Source organism: Neltuma alba, unplaced genomic scaffold, assembly GCF_004799145.2.
Source record: "Neltuma alba isolate B1F8T4 unplaced genomic scaffold, ASM479914v2 tig00011893_pilon, whole genome shotgun sequence".
NCBI classification, from domain to species: domain Eukaryota; kingdom Viridiplantae; phylum Streptophyta; class Magnoliopsida; order Fabales; family Fabaceae; genus Neltuma; species Neltuma alba.
Window position 1 is genome coordinate 1 of NW_021636491.1, and position 24,397 is coordinate 24,397.

Here is a 24,397-nt window from a genome sequence, read left to right on the forward strand (position 1 = left end):
TTTTGCATTTTCAGCAGCATGAGCCTGAGCCAAATTGGCGTAATTTAAAGCTGATTGAGCGAAGAAGGCCATTTCATTTTCTGTGAGCTTTCTCAAGAACCTTGCTGGATTACCTCCCCAAACCTACAACAAAACCTTACTAATTTTAGCTAGTCTCCACGGATCAAACAAATGAGAATCGCAACACAGGCATCACAAGCTATTAAGCTGAATCCTTTCTAACCGTTCACTTGAAACCAGCTAGGATCATTGAGAATGCTATATCATCAATATACAAATGGTCATGACAAGATCTAAATATTCAACTTTCAGGAAGCGGACCAGAAAAGTATCTTCTTAAAAAAAGAAATCATACAAACCTCTCCATAGGGGATCTTGGTATTCTGCCTAACAAGGGCTCCAGCAGCAACCATGGCATGCTTCTCAACATATACCCCATCAAGCAAGGTAGCACCCATGCCAATAAATGCCTCATCCTCAACAGTACATCCATGTAATACAGCACTATGACCTATGAAGTTCAATGGAGACAAGTGTCAAAATATTTAGACAAAACTTGAAATAAGACTATGCTCAACACAATCACAACATGGTCACAATTTACCCATGACTCTGTCACTAACCTACAGTGACATTATCTCCAATGATAGTTGGTAAGACCTTCCCACTCAAATTTGACTTTGCCACATGGACAAGAGAATTGTCCTGTATATTGGTTCCACATCCAATACTAACGCTGTTAGCATCACCTTCACAGGTTCACACAAAAAGTACCATTAGTTAAAGGAAGAAAACAACAGGTGGAGCACATGTGTACTTACAAAGGGAAATGAGCAAAATTGGTACTCAACCCCATCACACATGTAGTGAGTATTTATGTATATACGGGTAGGATGGATAAGATGTTTGTCCTTGATACCCCATAACTGCAAATAGTTGAAGCAATAAATGGGATAAGAAATTTCTTTCTTCTCTCCCTTTTTTATTGGTTGTCAAATCTCATATGTCCTCTTTTTTTCCCGATAAAGGGAGAGAAGGAAATTTTTAAGTATAAATATCTACTCCTTCCTTCAGACAAATATTACAGATGAGATATGGATTAAAAGAAATCCTTCTCTGTATTTTTTTCCTCTGTTCTGTCCAGTTATTTGTCTGAAGATAATGACCAAGTCATTTGGCAGAACTCCCGACCCCCCCCCCTTTCTCTCAGTGCTTTTATTTTTACTTTTTCATTTTAACTTTATTCGGTGACTTGCCTGACAGGGTGCAGATAAGGTAGTGTTATATTGTCTAAGCTTAATATGATGTGTTCAATACGGTACTGTATTGATATTAAAAACAAAAATCTAAATCGCCTGTTTTTCTCTGCAGAAATATTTACACAACATACGCAAATCAACTAATACATTCCCTTTTTACCCCCAAATCAATCATGTTCACAATAATGGGTGGGAGAGCTTAATATGATGCTTTCCGTATACAATGGGGCTGATATTATGAGACCATTCTAACAGAGTTCAGGATCGAACTTCATCAAGGAATCGAGAAGAATTTCCATTCAAATCAAATAATAAATCGCATTATCAATGAGCTAAAATTGTAGGTAACTTCAGAGTTTTGATGATGGGGCAATTTACCTCTCAGGACACATCCATACCATATGGAAGACCCCGCCCAACCTGAACATCGCCAATTATTGATGCATTAGGGGCTACGAATGCTTCCTTATCAACCGCAGGAGCTTTGTCAAATACATTCATGAGAGTCCGATGCCTAGACACTGAAAAGAACCACAAATTAAAAGGGAATGGGGAGAAAGCAAAGGAAACTCTGAAATGAGATGGTATGAAAACGTCATTGGCCAAGATGGAAAGATACTTCAAATTTATGGCAGTGCAGAGCTAAATATATAATCTTTCAGCCCTAGTTACACAACTAGGTATTACGAAAGACAAAACTGCCAAAAACATAATCTGTTACGTTTAGGAGAACCATATCTGATTAAAACGGAAAAGAAAAAAAAGTACCGAACAATGTAAGGCAGAACAACGAGATTAAGGACTTTGAAAGCCATTAAACACGAGACCTTAAGCCGAAAGTGCCAAAAAGGAATTCCAAGTTTCCTCATTTTTTTTCCTCCTAGGAGACAAAATGGAATAATGAGGTGGGGCTTTACAAACACATTTGCTGGCACATTAACCGCAAATAATCCAGATACAACTACAACATTTGATAGGGATCGATGGTTGAAAAGTAAAGGCACTCAAAATGGATATCAGAATCACGCAGTCTCTCTAGGGTTTCAGAAGATAGAGGAAGGGAGAGACATACGCTGTTCTTGGAAGTAGTAGTTTCCCTGAAGACGGGAGCCAAGGCGATCGAGGGCTTGGCCCGTCTCACGGATCCAGAACCCAACAGAGTAGAATGCTTTACCCAAGGTTCCCATGTTCCTGTCTTTGAATCGAGCCCAGATTACTTTGATCAGTTCAGGGATTTGAGGAGTTGGGTATCAGTTGAGGACCCAAAGCATTGAGCAACAGAACATCAGCAGAGAAAATGGCAGAGAATCGAACAAGTCGCACCACCAGAATGGGAGCAGGAGTGGGGAGGACTCACACACAGACGCAGCGTTTCCCCTCACTTGTTTCCCTTGCTGCTCTCCTTCTCCCGTTCGCAGAAACGAGCAGCGGAATATCGCCACGTGTCGTCCGTTAGCCCCGTTTTATAAGTGCCACGCACTCCTTTTGTGTCTCGCAACGTTTGCTTCCCACAACACCGAGAGGAATTTTTTTTTTTTTTTTTTCACAAGGGAAAAAGGGAGATTCATGAAATGATGAGTGATTACGAGCAAGCAGATCAATAAAAAAAGGGCGGCTGAAAAGAAACAAAAGGAGTTACAAAAGATTTGGCACTGTGAGTGCAGTAAATAAAAGAATGAACAGATAGAATAAATAATCGGCTGCAGTGTAGGATTCATGGGCGAAGATCTGTTTGTTCCAACATGAATTGGCCAGCGTACATTTTCAAGGCACATGGTCAGGATCTTCCTGGCCAGTGTCCAGCAAGATTGTCAACCTGTGACGTCTCACAAGACCATTAATAGAAAGAGAGATTTTATATAATTATTTCTTCCATATAGTACTTCTAAAAATGGCATAACTCGTTTAACTCATAAATTCAAGTCTAAGATACATTTAGTAAAGCATAATAGAAGCATTTTATGGTCTCTTAAGACTTTTTTATTGAAAATTATCTTTTTAAAACCTTGTCTGAGAACAAGGATACGAGGAGCCAAGAAAAGCAAATAACAATAGTTGCGGTGGAAAGAAATGCAATTGCTTTGGCGTAATCGCTCCAGCGATGGCCCCATTGGGAAACATATTAAAAGACAATTGTCCAGTTACATAATGACATTGGAAATTACGAACCCCTTTCATTTTCCTTATTTATTTTGGGGAACCTTTCATCCTCCTCGTCCAACGTTATCTTTCATTTGTTTTGGAGTATTATTATGTTTCACAGCTGGAACCGCCCCTTCCACAGCATGCCTGATGTCCTAGTCTGTGGGGATACTGTTGGAGGATCATCTTATCTTTTTGGGGGAAGCGTGATTTGATCCGTGAGAACTAGCCCAGTTGAGAAACGAACTCAACACGTTATGAAATAGAAGTGAAATTCCATCGGCTGAAATAAAGTTAGGGGGTTTTATCTGCACATTTTTTGCCATGAACTTGTATGTGAAAAAAGAAAAAATCAGAGGTTTTTCTTTGATAGTGTGTACGCGTCCAAGAAACTCCTTACCAACATCTATCTTTATCTGCTGCTATTCATTCTCACTGTGTTTTACAAGAACACTGCCTAGTGCGGCTCATGTTCATCATACATAGGTGTGCTCAATGTTGATGATCCCATTGAGAACCTCGGACTCCGCATCACCGTTATACTGAAATTCCATTCTCCTTTTGATTTAGCAGATTAAGATGAGAAGTCCATATCTGCTCACATATATGGCCTGCTGACACAGCTCTTTCTGTATATGCTCATAAACTTGGCCACAAATTCTGCGGAGAATTGCATATCAATCTCATGTACTAAAACAGCAAGACTTTGCATATCTTGTTATATGCAAATGAGTAATTCTGGTGTCACTCGTGTTTGTTTTTTGACAGGGATTAGAAGAGTTTCGATGTCTTTACCAGCTAACTTGTTTAAAGCTATAGTTCCAGGTGGGAGTCTTTTGTCCTGTAAAGTGGAAACATACGACTTGGTATACTAATTTTGTATCATATTGTAGAAAGTTTGATGAGGAAGAGAAACTCACATAATAAGCGTGCCAATAGTAGAGTTCCCTTTTTAAGCTGGCTTCGATATTTTTCAAAAGTTCTTCCACTAGTTTCTGCTGCATGTGTCAGGACACAAGTTCCATTACAAAATGAAAATACTACTACCTCATGTTCTAATTATAAGATTTTATTTGTAATTTACAAATGAAATCTTATAATTAGGATTGGAGGTAGTATTTTTGGTTAAGTGTTACAAGACATAAGTGATTCATCACCTGGAGAATGAGTTTTGGGTGAACAAAATCCTCCATAAGCTTCTGAAATTTTTCTCTTACTGAGATTAGGCTGATCAAACCACAAGAGAAAAGAATTAAAATGAAAACACTATTTGATCTATTGCAGTCTTCAAAACATGGATAGAGATTTTCCTTTCCATTTGAAATTTTGGTACCATGAATTTGATGGATCAGCTATGATCTCTGAAGCAATTTCTATTACAACATCCTCCCATCCAATTGAAATTGGCTGTTCTTTCAAAAATGGATATCTGCATAGAAAAGTACAGGTTTCCTTAACTGAGATGTTGTAGAACAAGAAAACAAACAATGCAAACGTGGGTAAGAAATCCATCCTTCTATATATCATATTTCCCTCACTCTGATGCAAAGCAACAGAAGTTAAATTTTTTTTTTTTTCCTCTTTAAGCCGTCTGGATCCACACTTGGTAATGCAATCTGAGGGGTTGTGCAGTTTTGTCATTCATCATCATCTTACTCGAATGCTTTGCATGCCTCAAGAGCCATGATAGCTTGCCTGAGATTCTGATTAGATTTTGCTGCAATCATAGCAGCAAAATTCATTGATAGATGAATATCCTCTTTCCTTGCTTGCTCTCAAACAGAACCTCTACAATCTGGGATATTGGGGTTCCACATCAGTATTTACAACACTTAAATCCTTAAAGTTCAAACCAAATAAGAAGAGGAACAAAAAAGCTGTATTCTTACCTGAGTAATAGTAGGTGGACGAACCTCAATCACTTTGAGCAGGTTCCTCACAGAGTCAGGAATGTCAACATCATCTTGGCAGCAGAGTATTAGTTTGCATATTTGGGAGTGGCAATCTATAATCCATGAGATTATGTGCTGGATGTCCTGTCCTGCCTTGTCAACCTCATAGAGAACTACCACTGAACACGATTTAAAGCATGCTGCTTATTAGTAGCCTCACAGACTGTGAGAAGTAGAGTACAAGTCTATGTGCATATTCTTTGAACTGACCTTGACAATCTGACTTGATATTGAGATTGGCATCTTGGGTGTTACTGCATAGATACAGTTCATTTCCTTCACTAACCCAATCAAAGCATGCTTAGCATTCCGCTCCAAATTTACGTTTTTTCCACGTGATGACGACTGAACGTTATTGGAACACTTATTTTCGTAGGCCTACCTTCCTGTCATTTACTAACCACGAGATTCAGAGATGGGTTTCAATCAAGGTTAGAATGAATAGAACTTGGGAAATCTGTACCTGAAAGGGGAAATATCTTATATCGTGGGATAACTGCATCAAAAAGTGTTCAGTAAGGTGAGCTCAGAAATTGTGAAATATATAAGGCGAGGTCAAATCAAGATGCATACGTTCCAACACTCCTCGCCTGTATATATTCTCGCAGAAGAGCCATTGCTAAGGCTCTTTTCCCTGTACCGGGGGACCTTTTAGCAGAGCGTGTGGAATTTCATCAAGAGACACCTATTAGTCAAAATCATCTCAATTAGAAGCGCTAGTATACGATGCGGAAATTATTCTGCAATCGAACTTCTTATAAATTTTGATGAAATTGTATAAGTTTTTTTTAACAATTGATACATGCTTATTTTGAACTAAGAGGGAGCTACATGAACTTTAAAAAAAAAAAAAAAAGGGAACTACATGATTCTCAATTTGTTTAATAACTACACAATGTCTCTTTCATTTTTCCAAGTTTTTGAAATTTTCCATTGAAAATAAAGACCAACTCCTTATTTTTGCGAAATAATATAAACATATTCTAAGAATCAATGGGGGATTTTTATGTCATTATTTATTTCATAAGAATTATAGTTTTAAATAACAAATGATAAATTTATGTAATCGTGATAAAATTCGGGACGACTAGGATTGGCGTAAAAAATTTTCAAGTTCAAGAGGTCTTATTTTAATACATCAGCGGCCATTGAGGGGCAGAGCAGGAGAAGTATAAGAAAGCTGAGCTTACAAATTGCTTGAGAAGTTGAGCTTCTTGTTTGTGGCAAACGAAGTCATTCAGGGAAGCAGGTCGGTACTTATCTGCCCAGAATTGTGGCAGACTCTCCACCACGCACGCTCTCTCGATGATCAACGCTTCATTAACTCTTGCACGTTCCGGTGATCTTCTTGAGTTCTTGCATGATTTTCGTCCCATGCAAGAAAACAATGCTCGTTTCTCCTCCTTTTTCTTCTTCCCCGTTATTTTCCCTCCAGAGGAGCTGGAAAGTGAAGTTCTACTAGATCTAAATGATGACGGCGATGATGATGTGCTCTGGATACTCTTGCGGTTCGATTCGAAAGAAAACAGGACCAGACTGAATCGACCCTGCAGAACCCGTTAATGAAATATGCCCTTGGGGACTCTCATAAAGTCTTGTCTCTGCAAACATTTCGTTGATTCTTCCTTTGGAAGGAGTTATATGCTTTTCCTCCCATGTTGGATCCTGCTTCTTGTTACCACGTAGAGTGCCATTTCTAATCCCATCATGCTTCATTCTCGAAGAAGATTTGATTTCTTCTCCAAACCTTACAGAAAGCATCCTGTGATGCGCCATGGAATGGAGCTCGCTGAGAAAACTGCGACTAGAAGGAGGTGGAAGCTATGGAGGAAGTACAAGTTATGAAGGCGAACGGAAGAAGAAGAAGTGGGGTATGAGAGAGCCATGGTTTCTAAAGGAGACATTATGGACGATGAGCACTAGAATTGTTGCGTGACGGGAAAATATGCCTTTTCCTAGCCGATCGCGGCTGGCAATTTTGTAGTATTTGTCAAGAGTTTGCAGTGGGCGCGTTACTTCTTATTCTCAATGACCCACTTGATTTTGGTTAAGAATTATAAAGCTCATGAAAAGAAATTTAACAGTACAATAATACTCTGTTTAAAAGCCACTTGTTTTATTTAAACAGCCATAGTTTCATTAAACATGAGCAAGACCTTTGGTTTATATTATTGTAGAGTAAGCAACAATTAATGGATGTCACAAAACAGGGGGGGAAATTGGTGAAGAACGGTTTTTCCTCTCTCTTTTTTTTTTCCTTTCTTTTTTCCTTTTACTTTTTTACTCACTGATCACAAACATGCAGAATATTCATGTGAACCGCTAACGTTTGCCCCCAAAACAGAACAAACAGTGAACCTTTCTATGTATGAGAAGACAAGTCTTTTTATTGCACTAAGTGTAGATACACTCGATGAATGGAATCTTAATCTTCGGGTGTCCATAAAGAGAACAGCAGAAAAGCCCTTGTAAGAAATTAGGATAGTATAGAGGAATTAGAATTGGAAAGGAAATTGGGGTTTTTATCAAAATAATTTGCACTTTTTTTGTTGGTAAAATATAAAAATATTTGAATATAAATTTTTTTAATTCAAAAGTAAATAATACAACATCCTTTCTAATAAAAAGAGATAATTATTTTCATCTCTAAAATCACAGTTTCCAGGAAAAAAAAAGTGACATTTTTTTAACTATTTTTATGGAAGGTTTTTTTTTCTTATGTTTGAAGAAAGGTGAAATTTTCACAGGAAAAGAAAACTACTACTCTATAACGTGGATTTTATGTCAATCTCTATTTCTTAAAACTTTTTCTTCCTTCCTACAAAACATGTTCTTCAGTGTATGTGAAAAATTTATCCTAAGAAAATGGTTAAGAGTATGATGCCGGATTTTCTTATTTTTTCCCGTTATATTAGGTTAATTTTTAATATAAGAGCTATTTTGATTTTTAATTTTATTCTAAATATAAGATTTCAATTCATTTTATCTCTTATATTTATATATTTTTTTAAAGTACTCCTTATTGTGTATATATTAATGATTTCATCAAATGATAGTTTTAATTAATATACATGATTAGCAAAGACATTCTATAAAAGATAACACATATTTATTACAAATAATTAATTTAACTAACTTTTCTAAATTCACTTACGCTATGTTTGGTACGGGGTTTTTGGAGGGGAGGGGAGGGAAGTTGCTCCCCTCCCCTTGTTTGGCTGGTATAATTTTTTAGGAGGGGAGGGAAGGAGCTCCCCTCCCCTCGTTTGGTTAAGATGTTTTTTAAAGAGGGGAGGGGTTCTTCTCCCCTCCCCTTCCCTTCTAGCCTCCCCTCCAAAAGTGGGGTTTTTTGGAGGGGAGGTGAGAGATGATATTTTAATTCCTTATATGCCCTTTCGATTTGTTAACCTCTAATCAATCATAAACATTTCTACATAATAGAGTTCTTTTGAGCATCTAATAAGAGGTTATTAAGATAATTATCTCCAAAATTAGTGAGCATTTGTAAACTTTTTTTTCTCTTCTTCTAATTCTAAGAAGCCGTTGGTATTTTTTTCACCTTCAAGGTCTTTTCTCTGATTGAAATCTATCATCTTGTGACTTTTTGTCTTGATATTCTATAAGTGTGTGACTGTATCTTGTAAATCAAAATTAGTGAATTGTATTATATATATATATAGTTATATCTTAACAAAATAAAAGTGAGAAAATCATTTAAATTTATGAGGCTAAAATAGTCAATTTTTTTTAGAACAAAATAAGGTATTATTAAAATCCCTCCCTCCCCCTCCCCTCCAATCAATCCAAACAGGAGATCATTAAAATCCCTCCCTCCCCTCCCCCCTCCCTCCCCTCCCCTCCCCTTTGTAGCTACCCTCCCTTTTCCTCCCTCCCCTTCCCTTGATTAAAATCCCTCCCCTCCCCTTCCCCTCCGTCGAGCCAAACATAGCGTTAGGGTGTGTTTGGTTGGAAGGGAGGGGAGGGGAGGGGAGGGAAAATGAGCCCCTCCCCTCATTTGTTAAAAAGTTTGGAGGGGAGGGGAGCTAAAATGTCCCCTCCCCTCCCCTCCCTTCCCCCATTTTGGCTCCCCTCCAAATTGGGGGGTTTTTGGAGGGGAGCCAAAATTTTGGACCATTATGCCCTTATGGCTTTTTTAATATTCCACTTCTACCCATAATATATTATTATAATATTTATTTCAAATAAAAAATATATTATCCTAAGTAAAAAAATAAAAAATATATACATTATTATAATTAAAAATATATTATAAAAATTATTTAAAAATAAAAATTATTTAAATAAAAAATTATAATATTAAAAATTAATTGTTTTTGATAAATATATTTTTAAATATATTTTAAAGCTGGAAAAAAAGATAGCCTAAAGAAATAAAATTTTATTTTTCTTATAGCATATAAAATTTGTTAATTTGATTATTTTAAATATATTCTTATATTAATTAGAATAAAAAATTACTATACCAATTTTTTAATACACATATTACATAATAAGACTGAATTTTTATTCAATTTATAATTTAAATTAAGATGTAAATTAATTTATATAATATATCAATAAAAAACATAAACTAATATGTAAGGGTAAAATGGTAAATTGATTATTACTATCCCTCCCCTCCCCTCCTTGAACCAAACAAGGATCATTAAATACCCTCCCCTCCCCTCCTTTTTAATCAAACCAAACAAGGTGAGGATGAAACCTCCCCTCCCCTCCCCTACCCTCCCCTCCCCTCCCCTTCCCTCAAACCAACAGGCCCTTAAATTTGTCAATTAGCCGAAGATTATTGCTTTGTTTTTAATCAAAAGGGGCCAACATGGGCCCACATTTTCTCGAAAAATCAGAGCATAGAACGACCCGATTGGCGATGGTTTTGGATGAAATAGATATCCATACATACGAGACCCGTAGTAAGATTTTGTATCGAACTGGCAAAAACAATAAGATTTTGTATTGAAATTAAAAATGAGAAGAAAGTAATATGAGAGGCGTGTTATTGTAATAGCAATGTATGATGTATCTTCATATATTGATTTTATGCAAACAATCATTCCATGTTTATCATTATATTAGCTTATTTTAAATAATTTAGTATAAAAATACGAGAAGAGTTTTATCTTATAAAATATTTAAATAATTTAAATAATTATAGGAGTTTTTCACACAAACACGACTGGAACATTAGAAAAAATTTTACGTTGAGAACAGTATTAATTATTTCAGAGAGTGAAATAAGCGAGTCCTTTAACTTTTTATTTAGGCTAAAGTATATATTTAGTTCTTTATTGATCTTTTGACTTTAAAAAGTATACTTTTAGTTCTTTAATCCTAAATTTTTTTAAAAAATGATGACATTGAGATCTTAAATGTTGATAAAACATTATCAAATGCTAACATATTAAGTTTAGTTTCAAAAAATCCATGATTGTTACAAAAAATCATCACTGAAATTTAATAATTTTAGGGTTAAAGGACCAAATGTATACTTTTTAAAGTTAAGAAACTAAATTAAAATCTTATACAAAGTTAAATGATCAAATATATACTTTATCTTTTTATTTATTTTCACGGAGTTGAGTTTGACATGCTTGATTTTATGAAATCCAAGCTGTCCATCTATTATCAGAGAATTAAATTAAAATAAGAGAATTTTATTATTTTGCTAATAAACCTATTTAAGTCAATATTTTGTAAAAGAACCATAAAAATCATAATTATTAGGTACATTTTGAAGTCAATTTTCAAATTTTAGGGACTAATGTTGCTTTCCTACCAAGTGTGTGTTGGAGGGGCTAAGGATTTGTTTGGATGACAATATGATCTTTCAAAAGCAATTTTTTAATAATAATTTAAGAAATACTAGATAAGTTCATAAGAAGAGATTTGTCTTGATTTACATGAACATTATTAGAAGTGCTTATATTAAGCAGCTCCAAACAAGTACTAAAAAGAAATCCTATTTATTGATGGGTTAAGGTGTAAATCTATTTATAAAATACCATAAAATTTATTTAGGTAGAAAAATAAACATGAAATATCACACGCTCTAGGAGAGATTTTAATTTAATTTAATTTAATTTTTATAAAATTTAACAAAACTAAAAATCAATAAAAATTGAATATATGGATAAAATTGAGTAAAAAGATCATTAAAAACTAATTAAGATGCAGCAATAATCATTTTTTATTATTTAACTTTTTTATTTATAAAAACATAATTTTTAGTAACTAAAATAAAAGAAATTGATTTAGACATGATTTTTTTTCTTTGCCAACCGATTTAGGCATGATTTATTTATTAAATAAAAAGAAATAGTTTTTTTTAAGGAAAAAGAACCTAGAAAATACAAAATAGCACTGGAAATAACAAATTTCTATAAAGGGTGATTCAAATTTTAGTTTTTTTTAATATAATAAGTATTCTAATTTTCTGTGATTTTCTTGCTCTGTTTTCTTGTAAAGAGGATTCTTTGTTCGATGTCCAAGTATCTTATCCCAACACGGGTGAATAACAGAGGCCTTGAATACAAAACGTCAGATTGCCTTATTCTGAACTTTACCCAACGCATTTCTATTTTCTCGATTCAATTATACTTTGATTTCTTTGTGCTTAGTGATAAGAATGCTGCTAACTCCCTCAAACCAACCCTTACTGCAAAGCAATGCGGAGGAGACCCTGAATCTGCTCGAGAGATGCTCAAGCATGAAAGAACTAAAGCAGATTCATGCCCGCGTTTTGAAACATGGAAGCTATACGCCCCAGATTACAGTAAGCAAGCTCTTAGATTCATGCACATCTTCAGAATTTGGGGACTTATCTTATGCTCGAATGATTTTTGACGGAATAAAATCCCCTAACATTATCATGTGGAACACCATGATCAGAGCATACTCAAACAGTAATTTCCCAGAAGCATCCCTGCTTTTCTACCAACAGATGCTCCATCATCCGGTCACGTACAATGCCTACACTTTCCCTTTCCTTCTCAAAGCATGTTCTGCTCTCTCAGCTTTTGAAGAAACCAAACAAATTCATGCTCACGTAATCAAAAGGGGCTTTGGTTCAGAGGTCCATGCCACAAACTCCCTCCTTCATGTTTATGGAAATTCCGGCAGCATTGAGTATGCACGCCGCCTGTTTGATCGGCTTCCCCAACGAGATATTGTTTCTTGGAATATAATGATTGATGGGTACATCAAACTTGGAAGCATAGACATGGCTAACGAGATTTTCCAAGCCATGCCAGCGAAGAATGTTATTTCATGGACAACCATGATTAATGGGTTTGTTAAGGTGGGACTGAACAAGGAAGCTCTGTCTCTTTTTCAAGAAATGATGATTGCTGGGTTCAAACCTGATAGTGTAACTCTGAGTTGTTCTCTTTCAGCATGTGCAGGTCTGGGAGCATTGGACCAAGCTATATGGATTCACGCCTACATTCATAAAAATGGAATAAAAGAAGATTCAATTTTGGGCTGTGCACTTGTGGATGTGTATGTCAAGTGTGGTGAAATGGAAAAGGCCAAAGAAGTGTTTAAGAAATTGGAGAAGAAATGTGTGCGCGCCTGGACAGCTTTAATCGGCGGCTTTGCCGTCCACGGAAGGGGAAGAGAAGCACTTGAATGGTTTAATCAGATGCAGAAAACTGGAATCAAGCCAACTTCAATTACTTTCACCGCAATTCTGACTGCATGTAGTCATGGAGGACTAATTGAAGAAGGAAAGTCACTGTTTGAGAGCATAAGTTCTGTTTATAAGATGAAGCCAACTATAGAGCATTATGGATGCATGGTGGATCTTCTGGGTCGAGCAGGGTCGTTGAAGGAAGCAAAGGAGTTTATAGATTCAATGCCCATAAAGCCAAATGCTGCTATATGGGGGCATTGCTCAATGCCTGCAATATGCACAGAAATCTTGAGCTTGGCAAAGAGATTGGGAAAATCCTAATTGAAGTGGACCCTGATCATGAAGGAAGATATATTCATTTGGCAAGCATTCATTCTGCAGCTGGCGAATGGGACCAGGCAATTCAAGTAAGAAGAGAGGTCAAAGAAAGAGGACTTGTGAATCATCAAGGATGTAGTGCCATCACCCTTAACGGAGCTGTGCATGAGTTCTTTGCTGGGGGTGGATCGTGCCATATCAAAGAGATTCATGATATGTGGGGCGATATATAATTGCAAACCGAAGTCGAGCTTGGAGATCTGTAGTTCTCAAGGAGGTTCAAATTTTCACCACTAGATGTTACGCTGGTGATCCGCTCATTCTTTTCAATGTAGACAGCCATTTTAATCAATTTGTAAGAGTTTATTTTTTGTTTAAAATAATATATAATAAAAATAATATTACCGACTTAGATTATCTAAATTTAATTTAGATGGACCTAGGGTGATTAGGTTGAGTGAAAGAGACTTATTCTCCATTACGGTCCAATACTAGGAATAAAAAATTAACAATTGAAATTAAATTAATAATGTCGACTGACCACTGGATTCAAAGCACTAACATCTTAAAACTCTACTTATCAGATGCTGCTTCTAAGCATTAGATTATCTAATGCGAGGGACCAGATTGAAATTTGCACATGTCAAACAAACAAACAAAAATTTATTTGTTATAAGGGAGTAACTTTAATTTTTGTTGCAAGGAACCCTGAAATGAAGATGAAGTGAAGAAATGTGAGGTCATATATGCAAGGGAGGACTTCTTTGCTACGCTTTCCATCCACTTCATCTTCATTGGATTCACTTTGCAGATCCGGACCATTGTATCTGCATGCGATATAGATTTAATTATTATTTTTTCTTTTTTTAACATTCTGGCTATATGTTTATAAAATACTACCTCCGGTTTTTAATATAAGATCTTGTTTTACTTTTATTTTGGTTCTAAATATAAGACCCCAATCCACTTTGTCTCTTATATTTACATTTTTTTCCTAAGTAGTCCTTCCAACAATAGTAGTTCTAACCAATACACTTGATTAGCAAGGATATTTTAAGAAAGACATCATTTATTTATTACAAATAACTAACTTAATTTCTTTCCTTAATCTCCTCAAATTAATCAACTAGCTCTTATAATTATGACCGGAGGTAGTACTAACTTTTGTTACATTATAAATTTGACCATCTAGATTTGTAGCGAAAATGAAGTGGATCGAAGATGCAGTATTGTAGATAAAAACGGGACTGAAAAGTTCATCTTCCATTGAAAAAATTCAAAAGAATATGGTGTTCTCAGCATTAGAGATGAATCAAGGTTGAGTTTGGATTCTGAATCGCTACTACAAGTTCTGATGCATTTTCTCACAAATAATATTGTTATGTAAAAACTGTCAATATAAAAAGTGGTAACTTTAATTTTATTTCATTCTAGGGTGAAGAATACAAGAGAATGTTGAACAAATTACAGGTCAGAGTAACAAGAAACACAAGAACATGTTACCCAAAAAAAAAAAAAAAAAAAGGAAACGCGAGGACAAGTATAGCCTGGTTCGTTAGTACATTTTTGACATTTTATTACATTATGATATGATGTTGGTATTGGATTGTTCTCTCCCATTATATCTCGTAACCAAACTTTCCGCAACTTATGCATGAAAGCTTAGAATAAAAACAACTAAATCACAATTAAATCATCAAATTACATTCCAAACAAATCCAAATTTGAAGCTAACATTGTGGAAGATCCTTGGGCGGAGGCAGAACAGATTGTTCTTGTCCCGGTCCATCTTCTACCACGAACGCCGTTTTTAACCCCCAACCAGTGTGCAGCTCTAAATGGCAATGCATGAACCAAACACCTATGCCGCCATATATCACCAATAAAAATCTTATCAATCAAATACAGAGTATTGCTGACACATATGATTCTTATATATATATAAATATAATACACACACATAAGTACCTGGATTATCAGCACGGAAACGAATTGCAGTCCATCCACCGGTGGGAACACCAACAGTGTTTCTCTCCATAGGATCTACCAAGTTATATTTCGCAGGGTCTTTTGCTGGATCGAAATTGCCAATGCCAGTTCCAACCACAAAGAAGTTGTATCCATGGAGATGGAATGGGTGTGACTCAACAGTGAGCAGATTCGTGTCCTGCAGAACCAGTTCAACTGTAGAATTGAAGGCAATCTTGCTAATCCTCGTGCCTGTGGAAGTTCCAAGATTAGCAGTCAATGGTGCACCGGTATAGTTGAAAGTGGTTGGAGGCCGATCGGGGAAATCAGTTCTGAACACTCCCTTCAGATTAAAGTAGTGAGCTTGAAGAAGCGCAGTCTTGGGCATCACAAAAGAGATGTTGTTTAAGGAAGCAAGTAACCTAGTTCCATTCACGCATGTGGGGCACGAATTCTTGCTCAAACCAATAGTGTAAAACAGGTTTCTGTCGACTTTGAGAGGAACATTAGCAGGGTACTGTGCAGAGTTCAAGCTTCGCAGTTTCTTGTTGTAGCTAAGGGCAAAAGCTGTGTCATTTCTAGCTGGTAATTGTGGGAGGAGTGGGAGGACGGTGTTTGGGACACCTTTGTATTGAAGAATAGCTGTGGCTGTTTTGTTATCTACTGGGATTGGAGCGTCCATGAAGGCCCTGGTAGACATGAAGTATCTACCTCGTACTTGGTTGGCTTTTACCAAAACGTTTGTGGTCTGTCCAGGAGCTATCAGAATTGCTTGTGTTGTGAATGGTTTCGTGTAAACTGCGTCAACTTCCACCACTGTCATGTTATGACCCGCAATCCCAAAGAAAAGCTCATCGTTGAGCGCAGCGTTGACGATTCTGAGAAGGTAGGTCTTCCCCTGCTCAACCTCCATTGCAAATGTATCTAAAAAGAAAACATACTCCCAGATTATTAGGCTTTCTTTGGAGTAAAGATATTATTATAATAACTTAGGCTTTCTAATTATAATTTCTTACGTTTCTCAGAGCAAGGAAAGAGTGGTCCAGGCTTCCCATTGATCGTATGCGCATCAGACATATTTGGCGGCAACCCCATTCTGTTTCCTTGCTTTTCAATCAACTCCACGTCATTGTTCCACCATTCCCCTGTTGAACAAGCCCAGTTTCTTACTTGAACATCTGGTTTAACAAAATGAATGGGAAAGAAGACTGAGAAGTGCGGAAATGACCTAAAAGAATTTCGAATTCTCTGGCTGGCTGAGGGAAAGGAAATGGAGTTCCAGGCTTAGGCATAATCACAATGGCACCATACACAGTAGCTCTCAGCCAAAGAATGTGGGCGTGCCACCATAAAGTCCCCCGTTGTCCTGTAACGTTGAAGTCATATATGTAGCTACTTCCAGTTTTGATAGGGCACTGTGTAATATAAGCAGGTCCATCAGCCCAACCATTGCGATATTGCTTCAGTCCATGCCTGTGATAATCATTCACCACATCCATGTATTAACTCATTAATTGACAATTTGACACATTTTAATATGTTTATGTCTCATAAATAGGAACAGAAATTGGCTTTTCATACCAGTGAATTGACAAGTTATACGGCACATGGTTTGTGACATTGATTTGCACTCTATCTCCTTCTCGGGCATAAATAGTTGGCCCTGGAAACCTCCCATTCACCGTTACTATGGGCTTTGCATGGCAGAGTCTACTCACGTTTGTCATTTGAATCTGCAGAAACAGCCAAGCGTGTGATCAATAATATAGATATACACACAGGGCAGGACTGTCAAATGATAGCACGTTGATTACTCACATCAAATTGGTATCTCTTTACGGCTGCTTCAGCTGGAGAAAATGCCAAGCCCAAAAGTACAAAGAAGAAGATCAGGCAAGATATGTGACCTGAGAAGAAGATCAGGCCAGCCATGTCTGTTTCTCGCAGAACTGCTTCGATTCAATGCGTTTGATTTACTGCACAAGGATGAGACATGGAGGCAAAGATGTTCGAGTATATATATGAATCGTATGAAGGTAGATTGGAGAGTATAAGTTTGTTTAAAAAAGGTTTATAGAACCCAAGGGTGATTAGGTGGCGAAGGGGTTGAAGATCAAAGCTTGTAAGCGATATACTGATAAGGACTTGAAGGCCAATGAACTGCCGTAGAGGTTGAGATTTCAAGGACAAGACAAACATTCAGAAACACAACATGTAGTTATTTTTGTATCATCAAAAGTAGAGGTTAAAAATTCGAGCTCAAAGTGAGAGAGTTACATGAGACCAAACATAATAGGAAAAGGCAAAGCTTTATCGTTAAGGAGAAGCAATGGCTTAAGCGTGATGTTATCGCGCCAACTTTGTCTTAGTCTTCAGAAGTTCTTTAGGTTCAGTTTAGTTCTCAAAGTGCAAACCAATGGTTTTTATCGTCGTTAATTTAATGATAGGAACGTTCAACATGATATCACAAAAGACTTTATGAGTTGAATAATCATTTGGTAAGTAGACCTGTACGGGATCAATTTGATTCGTCGTCTATATATTCTAACGCTTAAAAAATTCTCGAAATTTTGAAGACTACAAGTAAATCATCATATCAAAATAAGCTTTCCTGCTTGAAATGAAAGCGGGCCTTAAGAAGATAAAATGGAATTTTATCTTTCCACAAAAAAAAAAAAAAAAAGGTTCACTTAGTGAGACTCTTAAATAATGCAAGTCTGTGTGCTGACAAATGAATCGATGGTGTTTCATTAATTACAATGGTTGAGCCTAAACGTAAATGAGAGGGAGAGTGAGGTTGGTTTATCAGTCGCGTGGGAGTTGAGACCAGACTCAACTTGTCGTTGGAAGCAAACAAGACAAGTTTTAAGAAACTGCTACGTCAAACTTCAAGTTAAGCAATGGACGGAAGGACCATACTCTGTCTTCATTCCTTATTTTAAAAAGGCTTGCTGGGTCCAATTTTAGAAAGCGTTGCTGAAGACACACAATAAGTATAAAAAGTACTGAGGTGTTCTTCATATTAGCTTTTGAGGCAGTTAATTTCAGGTTCAGGAGGTTTCAATTCACCCATGTATCTTTATAATGCTTTATGCTGAGTTAACGCAGTCCCTTGCTTGATGGCCGATTGTACTCCTCCGGTCCTTATTATAAGACCCAATTTGACTTTTTATTTGGTCCTAATTATAAGACCCAATCTATTTTCTCTTTTATATTTATGCATTTTTTTTCAAGATAATCCTTCTAATAATGATAGTTTTAGCCAATATACTTAATTAGCAAGGATATTTTAGGAATAACAACACTTATTTATTATAAATAACCAACTTAACTTACTTCCTTAATCTCCTCAAATAAGTCAATTGGGTCTTATAATTAGGACCGGAGGAGTATTAACTTTTATGCCAGCAAAGCATTTCACATTCACAATATAGAAATAAAATAACTGCATATTCCTTCAGAATAGGCTCTTGCATTAAACGACACGTTTCAAGTTCGGAATAATATTGAGTGGATGATAAAGACCGCGAGATCAATCTAACGGCCAAGAACATATGCACAAGAGGCATAATGCAGCTTGATTGGACAGGAAAGAATCAGTTTTGATGTGGGTGTGGATAAGTTTTTTTTTTTTTTTTTTACCAGAATGGGTGTGGATAAGTTTGAGCTCCAATGAAATCGTCACATGTAAAGAACCGCCAGATCAATCAACCACATGGCAGGTGCAAGTGCAACATGCCTCTGAAGAATCAATCCGCTACAAATGCCATTTTTTGGAAAGGAAATAAAAAAGAAGGGAAGAGAATGAAATTAAATGTATTAATTATGACAATACATCTAACATTTCTTTGTATGTTTAGATTAGAAAAAGAAATCGTTCAGATTAGAAAAGGTAAGTATAAGAATAAGGATGATTGCTTGAGGGAAGCCAAAAGATATAACTGAAGAAATAAATATTAAATAGAATGAGTATTGTCATGCTGGTGGGGAAAAGTCTCTCTCTCTCTCTCTATATATATATATATTATGATTCTCATGTTTTATGCAAAAGAAAGGAATACTATCTCCTATGCTTAATATAAGAAATAGTTAACTAATTTAAATAAATTAAATATTAGAATAGGTATATTTTCTAATGAATGGATTGGTAGAAACCATAGTTGCCTACGTTGGCATAAAAGAAGAATTTTGCAATAATACTGTCTCCAATTATATATATAAGAACTAGTTAAATATTATATTTATTTCTACATATAACATTTCAATCCGTCTTATTTTCAAAGTTCATAATTTTTTTCCTTAAAAGATCTTTATTGATTATACATGTTAAAGAGGTTCTTACTAAGAAGTAATTCCAATATACATGATTAAAAAGAGCAACTTAGAATAACTAACATATTTAACAAGGCTAACAAGAATAACTAACATATTTGTTATAAATAATCAATTCAAATAATTTTCTTAATATCTGTAAATTAGTCATGGGGGTGTAGATTGGTAAGTGAAGCTTGTACTTGCATATGAAAGTGGAACAAGAGATTAACATGTAGATGTAGAGGTTGCAGCAGCTCCATTATGAACTCTTCTTCTGGCAAAAGCAAACACATACCAAATCACTTGATAGAAAGCAGCCTCATAAAGATATGCGTAGTTACTGAAACTCGGCGTCCAAACAAGGGGATAATGAGTGGTATTCCACAAAGAAAAGTGAAAAACTGAGCACGCTGGGCTGTGGTCTGTGGATGTGAGTTCAACAAATGAGTTGACTTTAAGTATGCACGGACAGGGACAATGTCCCATATAAATCCCACTGTAATGAAAAACTCTTCTTTGCTAGGTTTGGTACAAATAAAAAAAATTATGGAAATTCGAAAGTCTCAACTTCAGAGATTTATCGGCATTTGGTGGCCTGCCAACATGATCCAATTCCAGCCATTCCCTATGAAACATAGCCTTGCTTATTTTAATTTTATCCAAATCTTGAGAACAAAACTAGAAAGTTCAAAGAATAAAAAAATAAAAAAGAAATAGAAGGGCCACGTGTAGGAAAGATGCAGTGTGGATGGAGGCACTAGATTCCCTCCAATAAATTATGGTTCACTTTTTGCGACAGATCGCTAAAATAAGATGGCGAAAAGATAAAGAACTGGATCCGATTTAACCGACCTATTACCATCTGAGTTCGTGGCGTTGGGGTGCTGTTTTCGGCCGTCGGTGTCGCCGTTCGCGACGGATCAAGCTCCATGGGTACTTGATCCATTTCTTCCATTCTCTGAGAGCATGGTCCCCTTTTCTGGGTTTCGGTCATGTTTCTCCATTTCTTTTCTGGATCCGGGCTCTGCCGCCTTCCATTTTGATCTCTTGTGTGCCCGCTTGAACATTCTCTGCGATTTGCCTGTTTGCTTGCTCTTGCCTTTAATTCTTTCGGTTGGTTCTTCATTCCTTCTTTTTCATAGGAGTTTAAATAGTTTTTTTGGTTATACATTCTGCTTGATTTTATCTTTTTTCTGTCTACATTTGGAGTGTTCAACGGTCTCTGTATATAGTTACAATCTGCTATTTCCTTTTTACATTTCTGATTTTGAGAATGACGGGCAGTTTGTTTGATACACGTATAAGGAATTGATCCTGGCGGTTTCTCGTTTTTCCATTTTTACTTTTTTTTTTCCTCCCCTCCTTCGGGATTGTCACTTTGTTACGTTGAAGGTTAGTAACAAAGACGTGTATTCTGAAGAACTGAAAACTATAACTTGGGAAAACCTCTTATAGGCAAGGGAGGATGGGGACAAGGGAAAAGCTTGTATTTTTGGGAAAACTTTTGATTTGTACGAGATTTTCGTCAGTTGAGTGTATATCTTGTTTAGTGTAAAATATTAATGTAAGTATAAGGTTAACGTGGGTTGGCTAATTTGTAGGAGCTAGTGCAGGGAATTGGCTAACCCGCTAATATGATTTCCATGTACTGAACCCACTGCTAAGTCTGCGTGCAGTGCATCTCCATTATGTTTGGCATTTGTATTTCTTATAATAACTGAGCAGGAGCTCTGTCCTCTATCGCGGAATATAGAAGTATTCCAATTCTGTTTTTTTGTTGATGCAGTCTTGTGTTGGAAGGGAAATTGGTATGCTGTGCAAACATGTCATGGAAAATCATGGTTCGTGAACTTAAGGAAATGAGAGATGGAATGAGCAACATGTCAAAACGAGGTGCCGAGTATAAGCAATGGCATAGTAGAAAAGCAAAATCACATATTGCTCCAGATGTCACCCTACCTCCAGTTGATCCTATTCAACAAGGACAGTGGGCAAATCTACCTCCAGAACTGCTTTTGGACATTATTCGGAGGGTGGAAGAAAGTGAGACAACATGGCCTGCACGGGCTGTCGTTGTCTCCTGTGCTTCAGTATGTAAATCATGGAGAGCCATTACAAAGGAAATCGTCAAGACTCCTGAGCAATGTGGGAGGCTCACATTTCCTGTCTCAGTGAAGCAGGTAGTGAACTATTTTCCCTGATTCTAGCCTGATCCTTTTTATTGTTTAGCCGTGAGTTATTTCTGTTTCTTATGTTATCTTTTTCCTTTGTGGATTGAATAGCCTGGTCCCCGTGATGCATCAATACAGTGCTTTATCAGGAGGAACAGAGAAACTTCTACATACTACTTGTATTTTGGTCTTGTGCCAAGTAAGTAAAATGCTACATTCATTGTTGATGCTTTCCATTTTAGATTTTAATGAAAAAATAACCCCATCTCTAAGTCATCCTTCAAACTCGAAATTCATGATTGCGAATGTTGAATTGTGAATTCCTTGTTTATAACATGTGGGTTTCTTTATATTTTGAGTCAGAATAGGGATACAACTGTCGTCATTATTATTCATTTGTGGATTACACATCCTTTTTATCAGTCTGTCCTCAAATGGATTCCTTATTACCATATAAGCTAGCCATTCTGTGTTGATACATTTGGAGCAGAATACACTTTGCTTTACATGATGTGTTTCATAAGTTAGATGAAATTTGAAGCTTCTTGAATGGATCAGAAATCGGAATTAGCCTTTATTTTATTTACTCTTTTCATGATATTGACCTTATAGAAGTTTTTGAAATAATGTTTGAGGAAATTTGTTTTTTATTTCGAAATACAGCGGAAAATGAGAGGGCCAAGTTGTTACTAGCTGCAAAAAGGATAAGAAAACCAACAGCTACAGAGTTTGTTATATCCTTTATTGCAGATGATTTTTCTCGGGCCAGCAGCACATATCTTGGTAAATTAAGGCAAGTTTTGGTTCTCAGACACACTAATTTTCCTTCCATCATCTCTTTAATTCTTATCTTTTTCTCGGCTTCATGGTGAACTTTTCGCAGGTCCAATTTTTTGGGAACCAAGTTTGCCATACGTGATAGCCAACCTTCAGAGAAAGCTAGCATTGAAGTGAATAATCATTCTAGTAGTAAATTCCCCTCAAAGCAGGCATCTCCCGGAGTAGCAGCACGTAAATATAATGCTGGCACCATCAATTATGAACTCAATGTTCTTCGCACAAGAGGTCCAAGAAGAATGCACTGCATTTTGAACTCCATACCCATGTCGGCTATTCAGGAAGGAGGCAATGCCCCAACGCCAACAACTCTTCCACAATTTTCTTTCTCACCAGCACTGAAAGGAAAAGATTCAAATACAGAGTTAAGCTCTGCAAACTTATTAGATCCACTGGCATCGAGTCAAGGCTCGGCTGACCCTCTTGTTCTTAAAAACAAGGCTCCTAGATGGCATGAGCAACTCCAGTGCTGGTGCCTAAATTTCAAGGGCCGTGTCACAGTAGCTTCTGTGAAGAATTTCCAGCTTTGTGCAGCTGTTGATCCGTCTCATGATGTTCCTGCTGCAGAACAAGAGAAAGTGATATTGCAGTTTGGGAAGATTGGTAAAGACATATTCACTATGGACTACCGATATCCTCTCTCAGCTTTTCAAGCCTTTGCCATATGCTTGAGCAGTTTCGATACTAAACCGGCTTGCGAATGATACCAAGTTGCTGGAGATTGTGATATTATGCTTATCACAGTTCATCCATCATGGAAACATGCAGCTGACGATCTTATATGTGCAGTCATTAGTGTTTTTCCCTTTCATTAGCTGTTGATTGTGAATTTAACCTGTATCAACTGTTTAATAGTTCTTCCACTGCTAAGATCAATGAATTTTGGCGAATCTTGCATTATATTGTACGAAGATGTTCCTAGTATATGAATCTCCTGATCTGCTGGGGTCTGGAATACTGAAATGCTTCAGCTATTATCATACTCCGCTGGATCGTGATGATGGTCGTTGAACTCTGATGATCCTCCGATGGAGGTGGCACGCGCATCTCTGCTCATCTGCTGCATTGAGCGTGTAACATCATGTGCTGGGCGGCATTTGGCACTTCAAACAGGATGGATTTACATTTATTGCATCTGTGGGTTATCTTGCTGACAAATTTTTAGAAAATAATGTTTTACTCATCATCATATTATTATTCAGGAAAAATGATTAAAAAAAAGCTGAAAATTTGTAAATAACGAATGAAAAATGTTTTAAAAAAATTTTTTTTTTTTGTTATTTGTAAATTCAGTATTGTCAATACCAAACAAGTTGTCACCAAATCCGATTTATAATTTAGTAATTTCTAATTTTCTTTTTTTAATCATTCTCCCTATTATTTATTTAATACTCTGATACTTGATATCATCACTTTTAATTATTTTTTTAATCCTAATAAAATAGAAGTGTTTTATATTGAGCCGCTGATTTTTTGACCAACAATTAATTTACTATCATAGTATTATGTTACTTATATGATACATCTCACGTAATAAACTCTCATAATGCATTAAATACAATCCACAGCTATTTATATGTTGAAAAAAAATAAGATAGGAACCGGTACTATAACTGTGCACCATATCAGCCACTACACTTTCTGGGCTACATGATATTTTTTATAAAAAAAAAATAATTCGATGGGTTGAATGCTGCTTTTTTTTATTTTTAAGAAAATAAAAAATTCCCCGAGTCCATTTATAATTTTAAAACCCTGTGACAGGGGGGACGCTTTCAAGTGACCAGG

At 36.3% G+C, this 24,397-nt stretch overlaps 3 protein-coding genes and 2 pseudogenes across 4 annotated transcripts; 2 read left to right on the forward strand and 3 right to left on the reverse strand.

The window, feature by feature from the left end:
• Nucleotides 1-6: 6 nt before the first annotated feature.
• On the reverse strand, nucleotides 7-2,603 carry LOC114719104 (gamma carbonic anhydrase 1, mitochondrial-like; the record flags this gene model as incomplete). Its single annotated transcript, XM_028904563.1, is given in 6 exon segments — nucleotides 7-123; nucleotides 360-511; nucleotides 624-749; nucleotides 1,638-1,673; nucleotides 1,676-1,780; nucleotides 2,332-2,603. Coding segments are annotated over 6 exon segments (651 nt in total), but the record flags the coding sequence as incomplete, so codon positions are not given.
• Nucleotides 2,604-3,873: 1,270 nt separating this feature from the next.
• Nucleotides 3,874-7,047, reverse strand: LOC114719086 (replication factor C subunit 5-like; annotated as a pseudogene).
• Nucleotides 7,048-11,944: 4,897 nt separating this feature from the next.
• LOC114719108 (pentatricopeptide repeat-containing protein At5g66520-like) lies at nucleotides 11,945-13,699 on the forward strand (annotated as a pseudogene).
• Nucleotides 13,700-14,710: 1,011 nt separating this feature from the next.
• On the reverse strand, nucleotides 14,711-17,240 carry LOC114719105 (laccase-11). Its single transcript, XM_028904564.1, has 6 exons — nucleotides 17,106-17,240; nucleotides 16,869-17,020; nucleotides 16,516-16,760; nucleotides 16,304-16,432; nucleotides 15,288-16,211; nucleotides 14,711-15,180 (listed from the first exon to the last, which is right to left on the reverse strand). Exons 1-6 carry the CDS (start codon nucleotides 17,217-17,219, stop codon nucleotides 15,050-15,052), a joined length of 1,695 nt encoding a protein of 564 aa, XP_028760397.1. The 5' UTR covers nucleotides 17,220-17,240; the 3' UTR covers nucleotides 14,711-15,049.
• A 3,161-nt stretch (nucleotides 17,241-20,401) lies between these two features.
• Nucleotides 20,402-23,533, forward strand: LOC114719085 (tubby-like F-box protein 2). Of its 2 annotated transcripts, none has more exons than XM_028904536.1 (5): nucleotides 20,402-20,534; nucleotides 21,388-21,781; nucleotides 21,884-21,971; nucleotides 22,436-22,565; nucleotides 22,656-23,533. In XM_028904536.1, the coding sequence occupies exons 2-5, from the start codon at nucleotides 21,425-21,427 to the stop codon at nucleotides 23,311-23,313; spliced, it is 1,233 nt and encodes a 410-aa protein (XP_028760369.1). In that variant the 5' UTR covers nucleotides 20,402-20,534; nucleotides 21,388-21,424; the 3' UTR covers nucleotides 23,314-23,533. The 2 variants fall into 2 exon arrangements, with proteins under 2 accessions (XP_028760369.1, XP_028760370.1); XM_028904537.1 differs by having other exon boundaries at nucleotides 20,404-20,714.
• Nucleotides 23,534-24,397: the final 864 nt, after the last annotated feature.

Coding starts and splice junctions, on each gene's coding strand:
- LOC114719085 (XM_028904536.1), top strand. CDS start 21,425: ATGTCATGGAAAATCATGGTTCGTGAACTTAAGGAAATGAGAGATGGA. Junction 21,782..21,883: donor TTCCTGTCTCAGTGAAGCAG/GTAGTGAACTAT, acceptor TGGATTGAATAG/CCTGGTCCCCGTGATGCATC. Junction 21,972..22,435: donor GTATTTTGGTCTTGTGCCAA/GTAAGTAAAATG, acceptor TTCGAAATACAG/CGGAAAATGAGAGGGCCAAG.
- LOC114719105 (XM_028904564.1), bottom strand. CDS start 17,219: ATGGCTGGCCTGATCTTCTTCTCAGGTCACATATCTTGCCTGATCTTC. Junction 17,021..17,105: donor TAAAGAGATACCAATTTGAT/GTGAGTAATCAA, acceptor CTGTTTCTGCAG/ATTCAAATGACAAACGTGAG. Junction 16,761..16,868: donor TATAACTTGTCAATTCACTG/GTATGAAAAGCC, acceptor TGATTATCACAG/GCATGGACTGAAGCAATATC.